The sequence below is a fragment of the Nansenia antarctica genome (genome assembly GCF_963989245.1).
Source record: "Nansenia antarctica genome assembly, chromosome: 3".
Taxonomy (NCBI): domain Eukaryota; kingdom Metazoa; phylum Chordata; class Actinopteri; order Argentiniformes; family Microstomatidae; genus Nansenia; species Nansenia antarctica.
This window is the reverse complement of record NC_137688.1, coordinates 13,283,829-13,305,354: the sequence shown is the minus strand read 5'-3', so window position 1 is coordinate 13,305,354 and position 21,526 is coordinate 13,283,829. Positions and strand designations below refer to the sequence as shown.

General features: G+C 46.1%; 1 protein-coding gene across 1 annotated transcript in view; it reads right to left on the bottom strand.

The window, feature by feature from the left end:
- LOC308153748 (sodium/hydrogen exchanger 2-like) overlaps positions 1–16,842 on the bottom strand; it is a gene marked incomplete at both ends in the record, with an annotated part of 22,235 nt that extends 5,393 nt beyond the window's left edge. The window contains 7 exons of the mRNA XM_080526941.1: positions 3,436–3,525; positions 3,649–3,845; positions 6,221–6,438; positions 7,086–7,336; positions 7,624–7,864; positions 8,294–8,516; positions 16,596–16,842. Of these exons, the coding sequence (XP_080383067.1) occupies positions 3,436–3,525; positions 3,649–3,845; positions 6,221–6,438; positions 7,086–7,336; positions 7,624–7,864; positions 8,294–8,516; positions 16,596–16,842 (1,467 nt within the window). The remainder of the gene's footprint in view (positions 1–3,435; positions 3,526–3,648; positions 3,846–6,220; positions 6,439–7,085; positions 7,337–7,623; positions 7,865–8,293; positions 8,517–16,595) is intronic.
- Positions 16,843–21,526: the final 4,684 nt, after the last annotated feature.

Sequence of the window (21,526 nt, the reverse complement as noted above, 5' to 3'; positions counted from 1 at the left end):
TTATAGTTAGTTAGATATGGTCAGGTACTATAGGGGAAAAGCTCCTTATTTCTTACTTTGGGATGTTGCGAGACTCATATACTAAGGACACTATGAAGTTTAAGTATCTAGTAGTGATAAACATCTAAAAGACATGTCAAAGTAATTTTGAAGGTCAAATTAGTTGAAATTAGGGTCTTCTCTGGCGGTTTGCTCACCCAGTTAGTCTGTAGAGGTTAACATTAGCCCATCAGGTTTTACTTTTGAGCAACAGAAGAAGTTAAAGTTGCTGCAAATGGTACAAGAGAAAATTAGGTTGCAATTGGCTTTAGAAAAGGAAAAACTAAAAGGTGATGCAGAGCAAGCAAAAGATTAAATGAAATTGGGGTCGACACTAGAACAAGAGAAGGTCAAATGTGAAGCAGAACGAGAGAAACAACAAATTGAGCGATCGAGGATAGAGTTGCAGCATTACAAATGGTCTCTGATAAAAGATGGCGAACTTGTCAAATGTCTCTGAGGCACCAAGGTTTGATGTGTCTGTCAACTTGCGTTTAGTACCAAAATGACTCTAGGAACTGACATGACTCTGAACGCACTCTGTTGCTACAATGTGTGTTGAGTGGCAAAGCCCAGGAAGCCTATTCTGTCCTTAGTCCTGCAGAATGTCAAGTTTAAACTGCAGTCCTAAGAGCATATGGAATTTTCTCGGGTAATACAAGGTCATTTTAATCGTTGGTGTACAGCCGCTAACATTAAAACTCTCAATGATCTGAATAACTTCATAGTTCTTGAGCAGTTTAAAGATTCCGCATTCTAAACCACATTGCGACATACAGTATATCAGTGAACACAACGTCTGCACAAATACAGAAGCTCATCTCAACATGGATGTCAGCCCACCATCTCAAACTCAACCTTAACAAGACTGAGCTACTCTCCATCCCCGGGAAAGCCTGCCCTCTCCAAGACTTCTCCATCACAGTGGAGAACTCTACTGTAACCCCCTCCCTGACAGCCAAGAACCTTGGAGTGATCCTGGACAACCGACTATCCTGTGCGGAGAACATTGCAGCAACGGCACGCTCCTGCAGATTCTTCCTTTACAACATCAGAAGGATTACGACCATTCCTCACCAGAGAAGCAGTGCTCTTGACCCAGTCACTAGTCATCTCCTGCCTTGATTACGGCAACATACTCCTGGCCGGGCTCCCCGCCTCCGCCATTAGACCTCTGCAGCTCATCCAGAACACTGCTGGCCGTCTGGTGTTCAACCTCCCCAAATGTTCTCATGTCACCCCTCTCCTTCGCACCCTGCACTGGCTCCCGATAGCAGCTCGCATCAGATTCAAGGCCCTGGTGCTTGCCTACCAGGCAGCTAAAGGGACAGCCCCTGCCTACCTACAGACAATGGTCACCCCCCAAACTTCAGCCCGTTCACTCCGCTTCTCCACCTCTGCTGGCCGACTGGCCCCACCACCTCAACGCCAACACGGCAGTCGCGCTGCCCGATCACGTCTCTTCACTTCACTTGCTCTCCGCTGGTGGAATGAGCTTCCCACGGCTGTCAGAACTGCAGAGTCACTACCCATCTTCCAGAGACTGAAGACCCATCTCTTCAGGTTACACTTTAACTGCTCCTCCTGAGACATCTACTACCCCCCAGCACTGCGTCTCCTGAGACACCCACTTTTCCCCTATACTGTGTCCCCTAAGACTTCTACTGCCCCCCTCGTACTGTTTCTCTGTTTCTCCAGTGTCTATATATATTTTTATTTTTTTACTTTTTTTAGTTCTCCTTCTATCACGGAGACTGCCAATGGCCCCGGGCCTGAGCTAGATGACTCTTCCTGCTGCAACTGGTGAACTGATGATCGCTTGCTTAGTCAAATGTATTGATTGTAAGTTGCTTTGGAATAAAGCGTCTGCTAAATGCCAAAAATGTCATGTCAAAATGTTGCAAAGCAACAGTGACATATCTTGGGAAGTTGATTGGTTAGTAAAGTACAGGCAAAAAAAGTGTGCCTTCATTGAATATCCTGTGCTAACAGCAACAAAAAGATCTCATGCGGTTTCTTGGTATACTACAGAAGCTTTTGCGATAACATTTCCACAGTAGTTGCCCCGTTCACAGATTTGCTAAAGAGAAAGGCTGGTCACCTGCCTGTCAAAAAGCCTTTGAAGATGTCAAAGCACTTCTCTCAGTTGCTCCAGTGTTGCTTGGACCAACCTGGACCGACCTTTCAAACGACAGATGGATGCTAATAAGGTGAGGGCGGGAGCAGTCTTACTGCATTCCTTTCTGCGGTACCCCATCCAGCGCCTGATGTGCTGGTGCCTGTTCCTTCATGCTTATTGGCTGGATATCCACCACATCAAGGGGACTGAAAATGTGGTAGCAGGTGCCCTGTCACAGGTATATATTGATAGTAGCCTGGTTCTCTTTCTCTCTCTTTGTCAGCTGCCTCTTATTGCGCTCTCTCCGTCCTTAATTTGCTCCTGGACGTCGAGGTTGCTGGGTGAAGGAGTGTCTGGCAGGCTGGAGGTGGGACAGCAGAGGTCTGAACTTCAAGGCAGGTTCATTATTGTATGACATTTTTTCTTCTGTATTTTGTATCGTTTTTCTTGTCTGCTCATAACATATTTTTAAGGGGGAGGGTGTAACGGCCCTGCTACGTTATATACAGTACGTATCATGTGTGTAGTTGCTCTCTGCTTGTGTTCTGTTCTATCTAGTTCTTTGTTGCAGGAGTGCTGTTCTGTTCTGTCTGTTTCTATGTTGCAGTGCAAGGTGGGGAGTGGCAACAGGAGCCTTGTTTTTTTTTACTGTCGATGCAAGCACACCTGTAGGCAGGCCTAGAAAATCCCATGAGGCCTTTGGACTCTCTCTCTCTCTCTGTCAACCCATGAACACTGGTCCCTCTTAGCTTTAGTTTGGCTTTCTTTTATGTTGGTATTGTCAACATCCTTCATGTATATGGTTCACTCATCCAACACCCCACCACTCACACTGATGCTACTGACTGTCACACCCAATACTTTGATGTATTTATGAGTTATTTGTGTTGGAATAAATATTGGTTAACTGTTCTCTACTGTGGTGTTTTGGTCCACTGTTTGTCATGGTCTAGAGCCGGCACATGACAATAGGTGATGTGATTATTTTGCTGACCAATCGCGGGCCCCCCCCTCAGCGGTGGAGGCTCTACGCACATCACATAGTCAGCGTATAGAGAGAGGCGCCTCTGGTCACATGGTATGGTACTGGTATCCTCTTTGAGGATGTAAAGTTGCCTTTTACACCAGGGAGGACAGGTTCATTAGAAAGCATGGGATGGAATGAGGAATGGTATCACATATTATGGTAACACGTGTGGTTGATAGGTGTGTTTGATACCATTCCTCATTCCATTCCATGCATTAGAATGAGCCTGTCAGTAATAACTGTGTCTTACCCGGCTGTGGATCTCCTCACTGACGGTAGGAAGAGCTCTCTTCTTCCTCTTCACCTCCAACAGCTCTACCAGGGGTTTTATGGTCATCCCCTATAGAACACACACACACACACACACACACACACACAAACACACACACACATAACAGTTAAGACGTTTTGAAACTACATGAAACATTATCTGTCTGCTGTTGTATAGTGTGGTTTACCCTACCTGCACAAACACCGTGAAGAGGATGACAACGATCGTTGTCGTGATGAAAAGTCTCTTCTTTGGGAAATCATCAATGAGAAACACCAGGGAGAAACAGATTGCCCCTCTTAGGCCACCGTAGGCGATGATGAACTGATCCCTAAACGTCACAGTGTTACGACGAACCTTATTCACCACCGCAGTCAGCAACAGAACACCTGAGAGGAGGAGAGGAGAGGAGAGGAGAGGAGAGGAGAGGGGAGGAGAGTGGAGAGGAGAGGAGAGGAGAGGAGAGGAGAGGAGAGGAGAGGGGAGGAGAGTGGAGAGAAGAGGAGAGGAGAGGAGAGGAGAGGAGAGGAGAGGAGAGGAGAGGAGAGGAGAGGAGAGGAGAGGGGAGGAGAGTGGAGAGGAGAGGAGAGGAGAGGAGAGGAGAGGGGAGGAGAGGGGAGAGGAGAGGAGAGGAGAGGGGAGGAGAGGAGAGGAGAGGAGAGGAGAGACAGAGGAGAGGAGAGGAGAGGGGAGGAGAGGAGAGGAGAGGAGAGGAGAGGAGAGGAGAGACAGAGGAGAGGAGAGGAGAGGAGAGGAGAGGAGAGGAGAGGAGAGTGGAGAGGAGAGGAGAGGAGAGGAGAGGAGAGGAGAGGAGAGGAGAGGAGAGGAGAGGAGAGGAGAGAAGAGGGGAGGAGAGTGGAGAGGTGGGGAGGAGAGGAGAGTAGGGGAGAAGAGGGGAGAAGAGGGGAGGAAAGGAAGAGAGGTGGAACTACTAACCTATCTCCCTTTTATTAACAAGATACTCAAAAAGGTTTATAATCAAATTAACTTTTTTTCCTATACGAAAACAAGATTCTGGAAAAGTTTCAGTCAGCTTTCAGATCTAATCAGATTTCACAGTGATTTCAGACTAAACATTAATGCTAATAAGATCTCTGTTCTTGTTCTCCTGGATTTAAGTGCAGCATTCGACACGATTGATCAAGAGATCCTCATCAATCGTCTGGGTCAGTTTACAGATTATGAAAAGTGCAGATTGTAAGCTTTCAAATGATGTGTCATACATTGAAGGGGTGATAGCTGACTTTTTCCACTGACGGGTGTTTCGTCGACGGGGGCAGCAGAGTTTTTCGTTGACGGGTGGTCGCTTGTGCTAAATCGAAGGCAAATATGTGGCCCCCTCTAGCGGTTGTGGCCCTAAGCAACCGCATAGACTGCTTAAGCCTGCGGCCGGCCCTGACTGTGGAATACATTACCTCAAGAATTCAAGGAAGCAAGTTGACCACCAATAGTCTGAGGTGATCTACATGGGAGTTCTGCAGGCTGCATCTATCACCGAGTTACACCGTCTACAGAGATAATGTGAGGAGGCAATATTTGCTCCAATCCATGATTGCTGAAACCGAAACTAGCCATATTTTAATTAACGGAAGGTTAATTACGTGGGCCCGTATCATCTTGAATATTTGAACACATTTGGAAGCTTGTATGTTTGATTAAAAGGTAAAACGACATGACATGGCTAGTCCTGAATATTTGAACATATTTGGAAGTGTATATATTTGATTAAAACTACATGACATGATAGAACTGGATTGGATGAATTAATTAATTAATTAAGTAACCTATATCATTAACGTCCAATGTGATGCAGGGGAGTTCTGCAGGCTATGTCTATCACCACAGCGTCTACAGGCTATGTCTATCAGTCTGCAGGCTATGTCTATCACCACAGAGTCAACAGGCTATGTCTATCACCACAGTCTACAGGCTATGTCTATCACCACAGAGTCAACAGGCTATGTCTATCACTACAGTCTACAGGCTATGTCTATCACCACAGTCTACAGGCTATGTCTATCAGTCTGCAGGCTATGTCTACCACCACAGCGTCTACAGGCTATGTCTGTCACCACAGAGTCTACAGGCTATGTCTATCACCACAGAGTCTACAGGCTATGTCTATCACCACATTCTACAGGCAGGCTATGTCTATCACCACAGTGTCTACAGGCTATGTCTATCACCACAGTCTACAGGCTATGTCTATCAGTCTACAGGCTATGTCTATCACCACAGAGTCTACAGAGTGAGTAGGCAATAATCTGCTCCAATCTAGTCATGTTTTAATTAACGGAAGGTTATTACGTGGGCCCGTATAATCCTGAATGTTTGAACACATTTGGAAGCTTGTATGTGTGATTAAAACAACATGGCATGGCTAGTAGAATCTGACTGTAAACCAACAACTGTTAAAGGTGGTAGTGGACCACCTGATGTTAGTCTCATATTATTTTCATGTTTTCAATACTTTTTCTTTGGCACTGTATTGTTTTTAATCTGTTCTTTTGCACTGTATTGTACAGCTGTATAAATAAAGGTTATTATTATTATTATTATTATTATTATTATTATTATTATTATTATTATTATTATTATTATTATTATTATACTGCTGAAACCAGGAAATCCAGTTCTCTCAGATGTACACACACGTGTGCATGTGCCTGTGTGTGTGTGTGTGCGTGTGTGTGTGTGTGTGTGTGTGTCCATGTGCGTGCGCATGCATATGTGTGTGTGTGTGTGTGTGTGTGTGTGTGTGTACCTGTAGCCCTCCAGAGCAGGCAGAGCAGCAGTGTGGAGCAGACGAACGGCCAGCTCCACATATGAACATCCTGTATGGTGGACACGCCCAGGAAGATGAAGATCAGCGTCTCGCTCACGCTGCTCCACATCTTCAGGAAGTACTGGATGCTGGTCTTACTGCGCTCTGACACGTTGGCCTCCACGTACTGCTTCATAGTCACAGCACACGTCACTATGCTGGAGGGAGAGATACACACACACACCCACACCCACACCCACAGACACATAGACACACATTGAGCGCAGTGAGTAGGTTGCTATTTGTTGTCGTCTATTTCTCTTTATCTCACTCTCTCATAATCACGCTTGTAATCTTACGTAGAGCCGGCGTCTAATGATCGCAAGGTCAGTGGTTCGGCGGTTTGATCCCCGGCTGGCCACGTGTCGAGGTGTCCTTGGGCAAGACACCGAACCCCCAAATTGCTCCCAATGAGCGGGTCGGCGCCTTGCATGGTAGCTTGCCGACATTTGGTGTGTGAATGTGTGTGCGAATGGGTGAATGAGAGGCCGTTGTAAAGCGCTTTGGAATAATAAAAAGTGCTATATAGGTGCAGCCCATTTACCATTTAATCTCCCGTCTCCCTTCCCTCTCTCTTTCTCCTTCTGTCATTCTCACACAGGCAAACTCAAACTCACGCATACACGCCGGGCACACACACCACACAGCCAAACTCACGCATACACGCACACACACACACACACAGCCAAACTCACGCATACACACACACACACACACAGCCAAACACACACAAACACATCACAGAGGGGGATTCCGTAAACACACACACACACACACACACACACACACACACTAGCGGACTCACGCCATGATGCCAGAGAGGTGCAGCATCTCGGAGGTGAGGTAGGAGAGGTAGGAGTAGAGGAAGACGAAGAGGGGGGCGATCACCTGGGCCCGCGAGGTGAACCGGGAGGTCAGGGCCGCCACCAGGCCGAAGAACAGCCCCACACACAGCCCCCCCACCCCCACCACCACCACCCTGCAGCCCCCCAGCAACACGTCCACCCCCGTCACCGACGGCAGCCGCAGGAAGGACTCAAACAGCTTATACAGTACCTGAGAAAGGGAGAGGGAGGGTGGGGGAGAGAGAGGGAGGGGCAGGAAGAGAGAGAGGGGGGGGGAGCGAGAGAGAGAGAGAGAGGGAGGGGGAGAGAGGGAGGGGGAGGGAGAGAGAGAAAAGAGAAAGAGAGAGAGAGAGAGGGAGGGAAGGGGAGGGGGGTGAGAGAGAGAGACGGGTGAGGGGTGGGTGATCAGATATCTCTCAGAGAAAATATCATGTAGAATACCATACCACACACACACACACACACGCACACGCACACGCACACGCACACCCCTCTCACCACGGTGACGGCGTCGTTGAGCAGCGACTCTCCGAACACCAGGATGTGCAGCTGCTCGTTGACGTGGATCTCGTGGAACACAGACAGCACGGCCACGGGGTCCACGGCGGCGATCAGGGAGCCGAACAGCAGGCAGTGGAGCAGGGACACGTCTCCCAGGGACTCAGAGGCCAGCAGACACACACCGTACAGAGACATGCCTATACCCAGAACATTCCAGAGGGTACCTAACACCGCGTACCTACAGAGAAAGAGACAGAGAGAGAGAGAGACAAAGAGACCGAGAGAGAGAGAGAGAGAGACAGAGAGAGATGACCACATACACCCCATACACTAATTAGATGCGTTAGTGTTCTAGGTTTAGTGTTCTAGGTTTAGTGTTCTAGGTTTAGTATTCTAAGGTTAGTCAGAATCACAATCACAATCAGAATATATATTTGAAAGTATATTCGGACTTAAGGGAAATTGACTTGGTGTGGTTGGTGCATAAGACATTAAAACACAGGCAGCAATATAATAAAAAACACAACAATGTAATAAACAACACTATTGAAGCAAAAATAGCGTTCTTGTGTTTGTGTATTAGGGTTAGAGTTTTAGGGTTAGTGTTTTAGGGTTAGTGTTTTAGGGTCAGAGACAGAGTTTTAGCATTAGTGTTCTAGGAGCGCACCATAGGATGGTTCCGAGGTTCTCAAAGAACAGCTTCCCTGGCAGGAAGTACCCTGCGTCAAGGACGATGGGCGGGAGTAGGAACAGAAAGAAGGCATCAGCACTGAGGGTGGGCGGAGCAGAGTGGCGCACGCCGTATATTACTCCTCCCACTAGCAGTCCCACCATGATGAGGAGGCAGCTCTCTGGTACCACCGCTGGGACACGCCCTGACCAGTGGAACCCTGGGTAAGAGAGGGGGAGGAGAGGGTGGAGGGGAGGGAGAGGCCAGAGGAGAGAAGAGAAGAGCAGAGAGAGAGATGAGGGGAGGAGAGGAGAGGAAAGAGACGGGTTAAAGGGAGATGAGGGGAGGCCAGAGAAGAGGAAAGTAGAGAGAGGAAGGTGGAGGGGAGGGGAGGGGAGGGGAGAGAAGAGTAGAGAGAGAGATGAGGGGAGGCCAGAGGAGAGGAGAGTAGAGAGAGGAAGGTGGAGGGGATGGGAGGGGAGAGAAGAGTAGAGAGAGAGATGAGGGGAGGCCAGAGGAGAGGAGAGTAGAGTAAAGAGAGGAAGGTGGAGGAGAGGGGAGAGAAGAGCAGAGAGAGAGATGAGGGGAGGCCAGAGGAGAAAAGAGGGGGAGGGTCGGAGAGAGAGGAAGGTGGAGGGGAGGGGAGACAAGAGAAGAGGGTGGAGGGGAGGGGAGAGAGGAGGGTGAGGGGAGAGAAGAGGGTACTGAGTAAGATCATATCAATCATAAGAGATTGTTCCTGGTGAAGTCTTAGGCTTCGTTCACACGGCAGTGAAATATGACCCAAATCCGATGCGCAAGTCACATGAAATCTGACTTTTTAAAATCCGACCTGGGTCGCGTTCAGAGGTGGTATTATATCGGATACATATCTGATATTTAGCAACGCGCCCCCGTCTGAACTGTCAAGTCGCGTTTAATGCGACTTTTACGTCACTCTAGCAGGGTTGCCAGATGGGATTGACAATTTACAGCCTAACCAGTCTATAACCGCTAAATCCAGTAGCCCATTCGGCGGTAACCCGCCCCATCTGGCAACCGTGCACTCTAGACGCAAGTATAGTAGCGAGTGCTCTACAAAAAGCTATAGCTAAGCATTTGGCTCTCTTTTTCCTCATCCTTTTGACCACTTGCTCATATCTTTGCCGGCTTCCGCTGCACAAAAACTTGAAAATGAAACCGGTTGTAACATTATCATGTTATCCATGGTTACTTTCGTAAACAGTGCGCTGCGCATGACATCCTGACGTCATTGTTATTGTTCTGCACATGCGGGTCTGTTCAAGGCCGTGGAATGTTCACACGGGAGTCAATGTAGGTCAAATATAGGTCACATTTTAAAAGTAATGTGAACTACCAAACAAAGAAATTGGATCTGTGTAAAAAATCGGAATTGAGCATCAAGACCTGCCGTGTGAACGAAGCCTTAGTGGAGTGGTCATCCTGGCATCTCCAAGGATCATGTCTTCATGGATTCATTTAGGCTCAGATTATTACCGTAGCTGTCAGTATATGAATATATACTAGTATATACAGTCATGTGCAAACGATAGGACAGCCCATGAAAAACTTTGTCTTTCTCAACATAATGGACATTTGAACTTCATTTTGACTATATTGAGAGATAGACGTAATTATAATGACACAAATAAAACAGCAAAACTTTTTTTTAAATGATTTGTAAAATGTAATTAATAGAAATGCAATTTTCTTGTGAGAAAAAAGTTACGACACTCCCACACTTATTACTACTTAAAATGCCTAGAATTACAATCAAGTGCACCACATCAGGTGCAGCGTATTAGAACATCGTTAGAGGAGACTTCCGGTTTAGCATGTGAGGAGAAAGCAAGCTCGAGACGGTGGCTCCGTACTTTTTTGATCTTTAACTCCAGCTATCCTCCTAAAGACACTTTTTACATACTTCTCAGTATTGTTTAACATCTCGGGACAGTTTATCCTTGTTTTTTTGTTGTTTTGTTTTTAGTCAAATGCCGGGATACGAGCTACGAAGCAACAAAACAATTATTGCCAAATCTGACCACGCTGCCAAACAGGGCGCCGCCATGACCGACAATGCCGACCCCAACCTGCCCGCGGATTTGGAGAAACTTCGCTCCGTGATTTTGGGCGCAACCATTTCCAATCTTATGGGCCGGTTTCACAGACAAGGCTTAAGCCTAATCCTGGACTAAAAAGCATCTTCAATGGAGATTTTACATTGAAAGTGTGATTTAGTCCAGGACTAGGCTTAAGCCTTGTCTGTGAAACCGGCCCAATATAGATTAGATGAGCAATATAGCTCGGGCAGACGAGTTGAGAGAAGTAATTGATAATTATTTTACCACTACTACTCCTCAATCTGAGGGGGATGACACTAGTGGTAGTGAGTCAAGTGAGAGTGATGGTGAAAGTGGTCCTCCTAAGAGACCACACCTTGATGTGCCTCCTGAAGAGGATGAAGATGAAGAGCAAGGTAAGACAGTTTTAAGTTTTAAACAATAATAATAACAATAATAATAATAATGATAATGATAATACAATTATGTTCAATACCTATGTAGCCTACTCTTGATAAGAAACTTAGCTACTACATAGCTAATTCATAGTCTGAGTCAAGATGCTTAGCAGTGGTGTAGTCTACGTGATACGCAGGACTACGCCGTATACCCACTAGGAAAGGCCAAGGATTTCCGTACACCCACTTTCACACTTTCATTCATAAAATTCACCCCGTCTGTGTTACGAAGCACTTGACTTTTGGCTATAGTGTCATGTACCATCAAATGTACCATGAAATATGTAAAAATGCAGCACTATCATGCACAGATCAGCCTTATAACATGTAATGTTAGATATAACGTTAGACAGGGAGCACAGACTTATTTTTATGGCGTTCCAAAATGAAAGATATGAGGCTGGGAGGGGAAAATCACAGTACACCCACTAGAAAACACTAGACTACACCACTGATGCTTAGGAAGCAAACCTCCTGGTGGCATAATCTGAGTAATATGAGTAATATAAAAACTTTATATTACATTATTTTTATTTTCACAGAGTCACATCCTACCATTGAGAACCTGGCTGATCAGATTTTCCCTGTTGATCCTGGAGATGTGGGCAATGCTGACTACTCTGATGCTGACTGCGTATGCCATTGTAAATTGAATGAGGGCCAACCCTGTCACACCAGATTTCTTCAAGAAGAGCTCCTTCATGTCCGCCTCCAACATATAAGTCTGTCCCATGAAGAGCTTGACATTGTGATCCTGTCTAAACTTTCTTGCGGAATGCATTTATCAAATCACACCATTCGATCTAAGAAGAAGGACCAAACAGAGCGCAAGGCTCAACACACAGACTATTATTATCATGGCTACAGGATCTGCAGAGATGTATTTAAATTCCTTCACTGCATTGGGCAGGACAAACTCAATGCAATAATAAAACATTACAAGGCAGCTGGAGTAGAAGCACGGGTCCACAAATCTAAGAAAAGGCTCCCTGCCAATGCCTTAAAGTTTGAGGATACGAGAGCTGTTGTGGACTTCGTACTAAACTATGCAGAGGCCAATGCTATAGTCCTTCCGGGGCGCACACCGAGGCACTGGAAATCAGATTTGAAACTCCTGCCGACCAACTGCAGCAAGAAGACAGTATACAACCACTACTGCTTAGCAGCTGAGGGTGCTGGTAGACAAGTGGTTTCCTACAGAACCTTTAGGAAGCTATGGCAGCAGTTAGTGCCATTTGTCACCACCATGCGTCCGGCCACTGATCTCTGCTGGTACTGTCAGTCAGGAGTGGCAAAACTGGCCCGTGCAGCAAATCTTCCTGACAGTGAGAAGAGTGAGGCTGTGCATGAGATGGAGGAGCACTTGCGGAGGGCTACCATGGAGAGATCCCTTTACCAGAAATTGTGTAAGGAAGTCAAGCAAGAGGTGCCTCCTGGTGCCGATATTGGGCCCCATCCACCCTGCAGCTTCTCTGGCAAAATGCACTACAGTTTTGATTTTGCACAGCAAGTTCATTACCCCTCCAATCCTTTGCAGCCCGGCCCTGTGTATTTCAAATGTCCCCGTAAGTGTGGCCTTTTTGGGGTTGCTTGTGAGGCGTTCCCCAAGCAGCTGAACTTTCTCCTTGATGAGAGCTGCCAGACAAGCAAGGGTGCCAACTGTGTGGTATCCATGCTGCACTACTTTTTTGAAAACTATGGGCTAGGAGAAACCCATGTGCATCTCCATGCAGAGTAGACAACTGCGCTGGACAAAACAAAAACTCCTGCATGATGTGGTACCTGATGTGGCGGGTTCTGACTGGACGGCACAAACAAATCACACTGTCTTTCCTGCTCACTGGACACACCAAGTTCAGTTGCGACTGGTGCTTCGGCTTGGTGAAGCGCCTCTTCAAAAAAACAAAGGTGGACTGCATCAGCGACATTGTCCATGTGGTTGAGCAGTCCTAACATGTCAATGTTGCACAGATCTGTGGCACTGAAAGTGGGGAGGTTATCGTACCAACCTACGACTGGATGAGCTTCCTCAGCCCTCACCTCAGAAAGGTGGTGGGGATCAAGAGGAAACACCATTTCCACTTCACTGAAGGACCATGCCTTCCATCATCGTTCCCAACGGGCTGGATGCCAGGCGGCAGTGGTACCTTTACAAGGAAATCCGGCCATTCACTGCTGAGGAATTCCAAGACATCACCTGCCCTTGTCCAACTATACCAAAACCTCCCAGAGCTTCACGACAATCCGAAGAGTAGATGAGTAGATTTTAAAAGTGCTTTAATGTTAATGAATTGAGATTCTGAGATGTTGTGATATTGACACATGTAGAATAGGTGTGTGGAGTAAATTAAACATGAATTGGCCTCTATATGAGAAGAAATGGATAAATGAAAAAAGGTCATGCCACTTGAGCACATTGTTTCTCTGTATGCATGTTTAATTCCTTATTGATTAATTAATTAATTCCTTAATTCCTAATTCCCTGTGTTGTGCTATAAGGTTAGGGGGGGGTAACCAGAGAAGGAGGTGGAAAGAGATGGAGATAATTGATTAAGCGGAGACAATTGAGTAAGTGGGGCGCCAGTTTTAAATAAAACATTTTCAGTTATTGTTGCTTATGCAAATGTACATTATTATAACCACGTTCAAGCTCAAACATGTATTCACCTGTTTGATTGTTATAATGTGAATTCAATGAGTTATCAATTTATTAAAATATTTCATTGATGATATTTAGGTCTATTTTAATATATTTAGGTATTTTCACAGCGCACGCACACACACACACACACACACACACACACACACACACACACACACACACACAGATGCACACACACACACACACACACACACACACACACACACACACACACACACACACACACACACACACACACACACACATCAAGCCAAGTGCTGAAGCTGAATGATTGTAGAATGTTGCAGAATGGTACTGGAGCAAATGGAATGTTGGAATCTGTTGGAAAGTTTGAAGCCATTTTTCTCACCTTTCACTTTTTTTGACATGATACATTAAAATGCTCATAACTTTTTAAAATAAAGGGCTATCTCAGTCATTCAACCAGTTATGAATAGCTGAGAACTTCTAATTTATGGAAATATAAAAAAATGAAAATGTCAAAATGCCACCATGAAGGGTTTTCCCAGGCCGCCACACTAATCAAAGAAGCTCTGACCACAGCCCTTGTCCCAATCATGTCCTCCCTGGAGTGCATAAAAAAGACTATAGATTCTCATGGACACCGCATTGACGACTTGGAGAACCATCTCTCCGACTACAGTGACAGGCTGGTCGAAATGGAGCAATGCACAGAGTCTCTGAAAACTCTCAAAGCGGACAACACACTTCTTGAGAAGATAGAGGATTTGGAAAATCGGTCTAGAAGGTCCAATCTGAGGGTCATTGGGATTCCCGAGAAGATGGAGGGCCAGGATCCCATTTCATTCATGTCCACTTTCTTCGTTGAGGTCCTGGGCAACGACTTCTTCCCGACGCCACCCGTCCTGGACCGTGCCCACCGAATCGGGCCAATACCAACGCCGGATAAGGATCGCGGCCGGCCCAGAGTGTTCATCGTGTGCTTTCATTACCACCAAGAACATCGTTAGAGAGGAATTTGGAGGAGCCTGTCTTATTTAATGGAGAACATTTAAAACAACTGCCAACATGGCCAGGTCATACTGTCCTAGTAGGTTCAGGCCAAGAGCGGATCGCAAGACGCTTAAAGAAGTCCCCAACAATCCTAAAATGTCCCTATGACCTACAGTACTGTAGATACCATCAAGGTAGGTGTGCAAGGAGGAAATCCTTGCTGTCCAAAAAATCAGGGCAAGACTTAAGTTTGCCAGAGAACACCTAGACAAACACCAGGACTTCTTGAACAATGTATTTGGACAGATGAATCCAAAGTTGAATTATTTGGGCATAGTAACAGAAGGTTTGGTGCAAACCAAAGACAGCATTTGAGTACAGGAACCTCATACCAACTGTGAAGCATGTGGATGGAAATATCATGGTTTGGGGCTGCTTTGCTGCAGAAGGGCCTGGTCAGCTCACCATCATAGAATCCACGATGAATTATTTATTGTATAAGAGGATGTTTGAGGAAAATGTGAGACCATCTGTCCAAAAATGTAAGCTGAAGCTGATGTGGACCATGCAAGATGACAATGCTCCAAAACATTCCAGTAAATCTACCAAGGAATGGCTCAAAAGAAAGAAACTGAGATTTCTGTAATGGCCAACTCAAAGTCTGAATCTTAATCCTATTGAGATGCTGTGGGATAATTTGAAACGGGCTGTGCATGCAAGACACCCCCAAACATCACACAGCTGAAAGAATTCTGCATGGAGGAGTGGGAAAAACGTTCTCCCAGTTGATGTCAGACACTGGTAGACAGTCATAGGAAATGTCTAATTGAGGTTATTTCAGCCAAAGGGGGCAATACCAGCTATTAGGGCATAGGGTGTCCTAACTTTTTCCTCAGTAGGAATTGGCATGGTTGTTAATTTTTGTTGTTGAATAATTGATAACAAAGTTAACATGTCATTGTTTTTGGTTGGCTTCATCTACATTGATGTCGATATTTATATATTTATCTATATATTTATTGATATTGAAAGAAGATCAAATATTGATATGTACATATTACTTAAAAAATATTTAATATTGGGTGTCCTAATTTTTTCACATGACTAGGGTCATGGGGTCATGACTGTACATGTATTCTGCTGTGGAATAGGCTCCCATTGCCTACCTAGTCCAGTGGTGTTTTTAAAGGACAGGTTAGAGCTCATCTCTGGAGACGTCTCCTACACTGAAGGCCAGTTCAGACCAAAGGTTAAAGATTAAAGAAAATTCAGACCGCTGCAACTAGAAGCTGGACGTCCTAAATCTCTCATTTGTGGTTACCATAAATGTACAGTCTTATGTATTGTTGTATGGGCCCATGACAGGATGATGGCACCAAGACAGGTTGATTATAGTGTTGGACTTTGGTATAATAGTAGTCTTTCCTTTTATGTCTATGGTGTCTTCCAATGAGGACCACAGCGGAAATAAGTGTTTGACACTTTCTTATGTTTATCCTCTTACGTGTGATCTGTGTGAATCTGTGTTTTTCCCCGAAATAAAATCACTCAATCAATCGCTATGAAGATGAATAGAAAGGTTGTGTGTCTGTGCTAAAGTCACCACACACGCTTGGGTCTGTGACCGAGTGTTTCATTTGTTCAGAGGTTTCCCCTAGTTACCACTTAGACACTTTCATTGGCTGAATTACAGGAAACACTACGATAACTCTAAAAGCACAGAGGCAGAACCACACCCACAGGACGGCTGCTGCTCTCCCAACAATAACACACACACACATACACACACACACACTCACAAAATAACTGCACACCATAACACAACAGCCTACACCATAACCCAAACACAACATTGATTCAACAGCAAACAGAAAGAAACACAAGTGGCCACTCACCCACAGGGCTGTGAGCTTATGATAGCTGTCAATTAGCAACTGTTTTCCAGTTTGAATAGAAAACTAAGGATGTTTCCATTAAGACTAAAGATTGCCATTTAGCTGACGTTTGAATGCAAAACAACCAACATTGCAGTGAGTGCATTTTTTATATATATATGGTCCCAGCAGGAATCAAACCCACAACCTAAGCGTTGTTAGCACCATGCTCTACCAACTGAGCCACAGAGGTCCACAGTGTGTACGTGTGTGTGCTGTTGAGAGTCATACCCAGTTTGGCGAGCGAGGCCAGCATGATCCACAGCACTATCTCAAACGGAGCCTGCACATGGTGGTAATCCACACTGAACACCCTCAGAGCCACGGGGACATCCAGGGACAGGCCAGCCTCGCTGCTGTTCAAGGCCAGCCCAGGGGCATGATCCTGGGGATGAGAGAGCTCGGCAGGGGGGGTCAGGGCTGGGGAACCAGCCAGATAGAGGCAGAGCAGCAAAGCACGAGTCCACAGTCCACACATGCTGCAGCCATGCTAGGAGTGAGGAGAGAGAGAGAGAGAGAGAGAGAGAGAGAGAGAGAGAGGGGAGGGAGAGAGGAGGGAGGACACACACACACACATGCACACACACACACATGCACACACACACACACGCACACAAACACACACAGAGACAAAACCAGCCCAGTCTGCCCAGTTAGAGCTAATGCAGGCACTAATGTGCACAGGAATCCCTGAGCTAGCAGTGATACCCAACCAGCAGTAATGGGCTCTGCGAGGGGAGTCAGTCACACACACACACACACACACACACTCACACACACAGATTGTTGGAAGCCAGTGCGCGCACACACATATGCATGCATGTGCACAAATGAACGCATAGTCGCATACCCACCCACACACAAAAAGACAACACTTTATGTGCAAGTGGGCAGTTCAGTTTTATTACACAGTAAAGACGGTCAGAACAATTTAACTAAAATGACTACTATGGACTATGGAATAGGATTACTATGGACTAGTAATTGTCCATATTCAAAATGCTGTTTAGAGGCATGGAACAGACCTGTGTATAAACATCCTCTCAACTTCTGAAAACTATCTGTAAAGTTGTACTATTTCTACAATAAGATGCGTTTGAAAAACTCAATACAGATTATTGACAGATGTATCATTGTGTAGAATGAGCAGGTAGAAACTGCGTACATTGCCACTGCTCATATATATAAACAAACATCATGTGAAATATTCTCCCCTCACAGTTCCATGAAGGATCATGCAGTTCCAGAGCCTGACAGCAGGTGGCAGATGAGGCTTTTAGATTCACTTCAACAACACGCAAGCAGAATCCAAAGCAGATAGCACTTCTTTAATGTTTCATTTCATTGCAGATGACCAGTAGGCAGGTGTGTGTGTGTGTGTGTGTGTGCACGTGTGCATGCGTGCATGCGTACATGTGTGTGCGTGTGCATGTGTGTGTAGGTGTGTGTGTGCATGCACATGTGTGTGCGTGTCTGTTGCTGTGCCTCACTGCGGAGCAGAGGTGTGTGTGCTCTCAGCCTCAGAGATGCGCAGGACAGGTGAGCTGAAATGGGAGGAGCATGTCCTCTCGCGTCCGGTACTCATATAACCAATCACCTCGCTGTGTCCGTCTAAGCCCTCCTCTAGTCCCGCCTCCAGGGAGTCCGGCCCCTGCGGTTGGCTGCAGGGTTGAGGAGGCGGGACCAGCCCTCGGAGCAGGCTGTGACCCGGGTGGGAGCTGCATCGAGCCAGGCTGTCCGTCAGATGCTGCAGGTACACCTCCTCCAGCTGTCTGTCCAGCAGCCCGTTGAGCAGAGAGTTAGACAGAGGCTCCAGCCCTGACCCAGGCAGAGCCAGGCTGGGGCCCATCGCCAGGTAGCCTTGGTCGGGCACCGCACCTCCCGGCTCCCCCCGGGGCTCCTGGCTCCCATGCTCAGGGTGCAGAGAGTGAGGTGGGTCGCTAGGGTCCAGAGGCAGGGGACCAGGGGATCTGTCTGGGCTGTGGGACTGGGCCGTCAGACGGAGGTCCGGGTAGTTCTGGAGGAGGCTGCTGCAGCCCCAGGAGAGGAGGGACTCAGGGGGCCGGGGGTCAGGGGTGGCGCTGGGGATCGAGAGGGCCGTGGAGGGATGGGGGGTCACTGTCGGGCCCGACCCCTCCTGTAGGGGGCCTGGGTCATGTTCAGAACCAGAGGAAACACAGACGGGGTTACTGATCTGAAGGCTGCATGTATACTGACCAGAGACATGAGGAGGCTGGCGGAGGTAGAAATCGGAGGATCCCCAGATTTCTACCTCCACCAGCCTCCCCTGCGAGAGAAAACACTAGTATTACACTGTATTTGAATTTACAGCAGTGAGGTAATACAGGAGTACTCAAAGTTTATGACACATACACGTAATTTGCCCGGTTTAGCTAATTTCCCTGTAGACACTGATAAGAGGCGACAGTACATGGAAATGTTACCTTGCTTACACATATCCAACCCTGTGCAAAGGGCATTAGGGCCCCAGGTATTACTGGATCCTCACCTGTTCTAGTTGAGAGTGTGTGACGGTGTGTGTCCGTGTCCTGGGTGGTCTCAGAGAGGGGGTCGGCAGAGAGAGCGTCCGTCCCTGCAGGGGTGGTAACCATAGCGATCTGTCTCTCCTCTCGGTAGGGCCACGCTCGGAGGAAGGCCTCTCCCAGCATGACCTCTCAAAGATGTCTTCCTCCCTCTCTCTCTCTCTCTTTCTCTCCCTCGCTCTGTTCGTCTCTCTCCTGTGTTCTCCTCTCAATCACAAAACAGGACTGAAACAGCACATGACATGTCCCAGACTAAACTGCCTTCTTTCACTTCTCTAACACATACAAACACACACACACACACATACACATGCACACACACACTTAGCTAACTGTGATTTCCTGTAGTGTCATGGTTGTTCGGAAAAGAGAACAGAGCATTGGTCATGAGATGATTGCGGAATGGTATCAAACACAAACTTACGTGTTTGATACCATTCCAGCGTTGCGCTGACTTGTGGTCTTGGCATCCCATAGATCAGTCTGGTTTACATTAACGACTCTAAAACTCCTTCCTGTATCTCTGATGAATAAGGAAGTGTTGTGAGTTTCAAGTTTATTGTTACGTCACATTACACGAGTGTAAAAGAGTAAAATTCTTAGGCTTCAGTTCCTGACATCGCAGCACAAGACATAAGGCAATAGGCATAATTCAAGCTTTTAAAAGAAAAGTGACAGTAGTACAGGACATAAGTGACAAAAACGTACAAGATAAGTTAATACAAGATAAAAAGTGACAATAGTATAGGTAAGACTGGATACAATAGTGGTGCAACTAGTAATAATAGATAGTTCAGTAGTAAAGTGGCTGTGAGCTTACGGTTAAGGTAGTCTGTATACATGGGGTGTGCTTGGGGATGATAGTCAATTGTCTACAGTGGGCTTGTTCATGAGCCTGATCACCTGGGGGAAGTAGCTGTTGGTTAGCCTCTGAGTGTTGGCCCTGAAGCTCCGAAAGAGGCCTCATCTTTTGGACGGCATAGGTCCCAACAGGCTGTGGTTGGGGTGGCTAGGAGTAACAGAAGAGTTCCATATAACTGAAAGTAGCTGCTTCCCCAGACTCTCCCCCGCAGACTCGGTCTCTCTCCCCCCTTAGGGATGTATGTCTGCTCTGAAGGGAAAGCTCAGCTACATGAACCTCCGTGGAATATGTGAGCAGCAGCCTTTCGCTCAGCTAGCTAGAGCATGGTGTTAGCAGTGCAGAGGTTGCAGGTTAGATGCATTGAGAAACGCCCCAAAAGTTCCTCAAACTCTCCCTCATGTGACAACGAGGAACAGAAAATATGATGGCAGATGTGCAAACTGGTGGGTAGATATAAAGCTGCTTGTATTTGTACAGTCTATGACAACATCAACACACAACTGTAATAACCAACGACCAACACAAGTCTGATTCTGTAAACTGTTGTTTATTGTACATAAAAATAAGACTATATTATTAGGAAGGAGATAACAGGAGAGGTTTCAGCTGGAGAAATGCTAGTTATATGGATATGGCACTACAGCTGCAGTTGTATTACAGATAAATGGAAAAGCACAGAATTGTGATGGAAAAGCATTCTGAATCCAAGCTTACACACGTTGGTCTATCCAGGTAGAGTATGGCAGGGGAGGCAGAAGCCAGAGGATAGGCTCATTGTAATGCACAGAACGGAATGACGAATGGCATCAAATACCTATTCCTCATTCCGTGCATTACCGCGAGCTCGTCCTCCGATATCTCCCTCCACCAGCCTCCCATGGAGTGTGTGTTACTACAGACTATCACTGTGTGTACCGACAAGATGGGAGACATAATGTTGACAGTTCAATAACACATCTCACTTCCTTCCTGCTCCCTTAACAAACATACATTTTGGCATGTTATAACCTTTATTATTCCAAGCGTTTATCTCATAGTAGTTCGCTATTAAAATAACTGAATTAAATCAATACAGAGCAAATAAAGATATTAAGAAAAGGCTTCTGATAGAAAACAACTCTCCCAAAAGGTGCTGCGTATTCTGCTCTAAGGCAGGAGTGGTCTGAATGTGTATATGTGACGGCAGCTGCTGAAAGGGGGAACAAATCGGCAACCAATCAAAATGTTCAGACTTTTATTCTGAAAAATGTAATGATGATTGTAATGTAATGTTGTTGAAAATCAACGCCACACTCAGCTAGTCAAGCCAAAATATTGCAATGCAATGGATTCTGTGAGTAATCCCCACTACCACCTAGTTATTTTAGTTAACAACTAATAATTCATAATTAATAGTTATGTCCGAACATTTTAACCAAAGTGAGTTTTCACCAAAACAAGCAGAAGAGCTCATATGTAACTCCTATTTTAGAGACTACACTGGCTCCTTCTTTATAAAGCTCTCACTGGCACAGCACCAGAATATCTGAAAGACCTTTAGCACATCAGCCCAATAGAGCTCTCAGGTCTTCTGACGCTGTCTTTCTGTGTACCACATTTGGAATGCACTGCCAGTTTACATTAGGGATGCAACCTCAGCAAATATGTTCAAGTCAAGACTAAAAACCCATCTTTTTAATATTGCCTTTACATGATTAAATAATTTAATGATGATTATATCATGATTAAAGCTGCAACGATTGCAGGAAAAGTGCTAT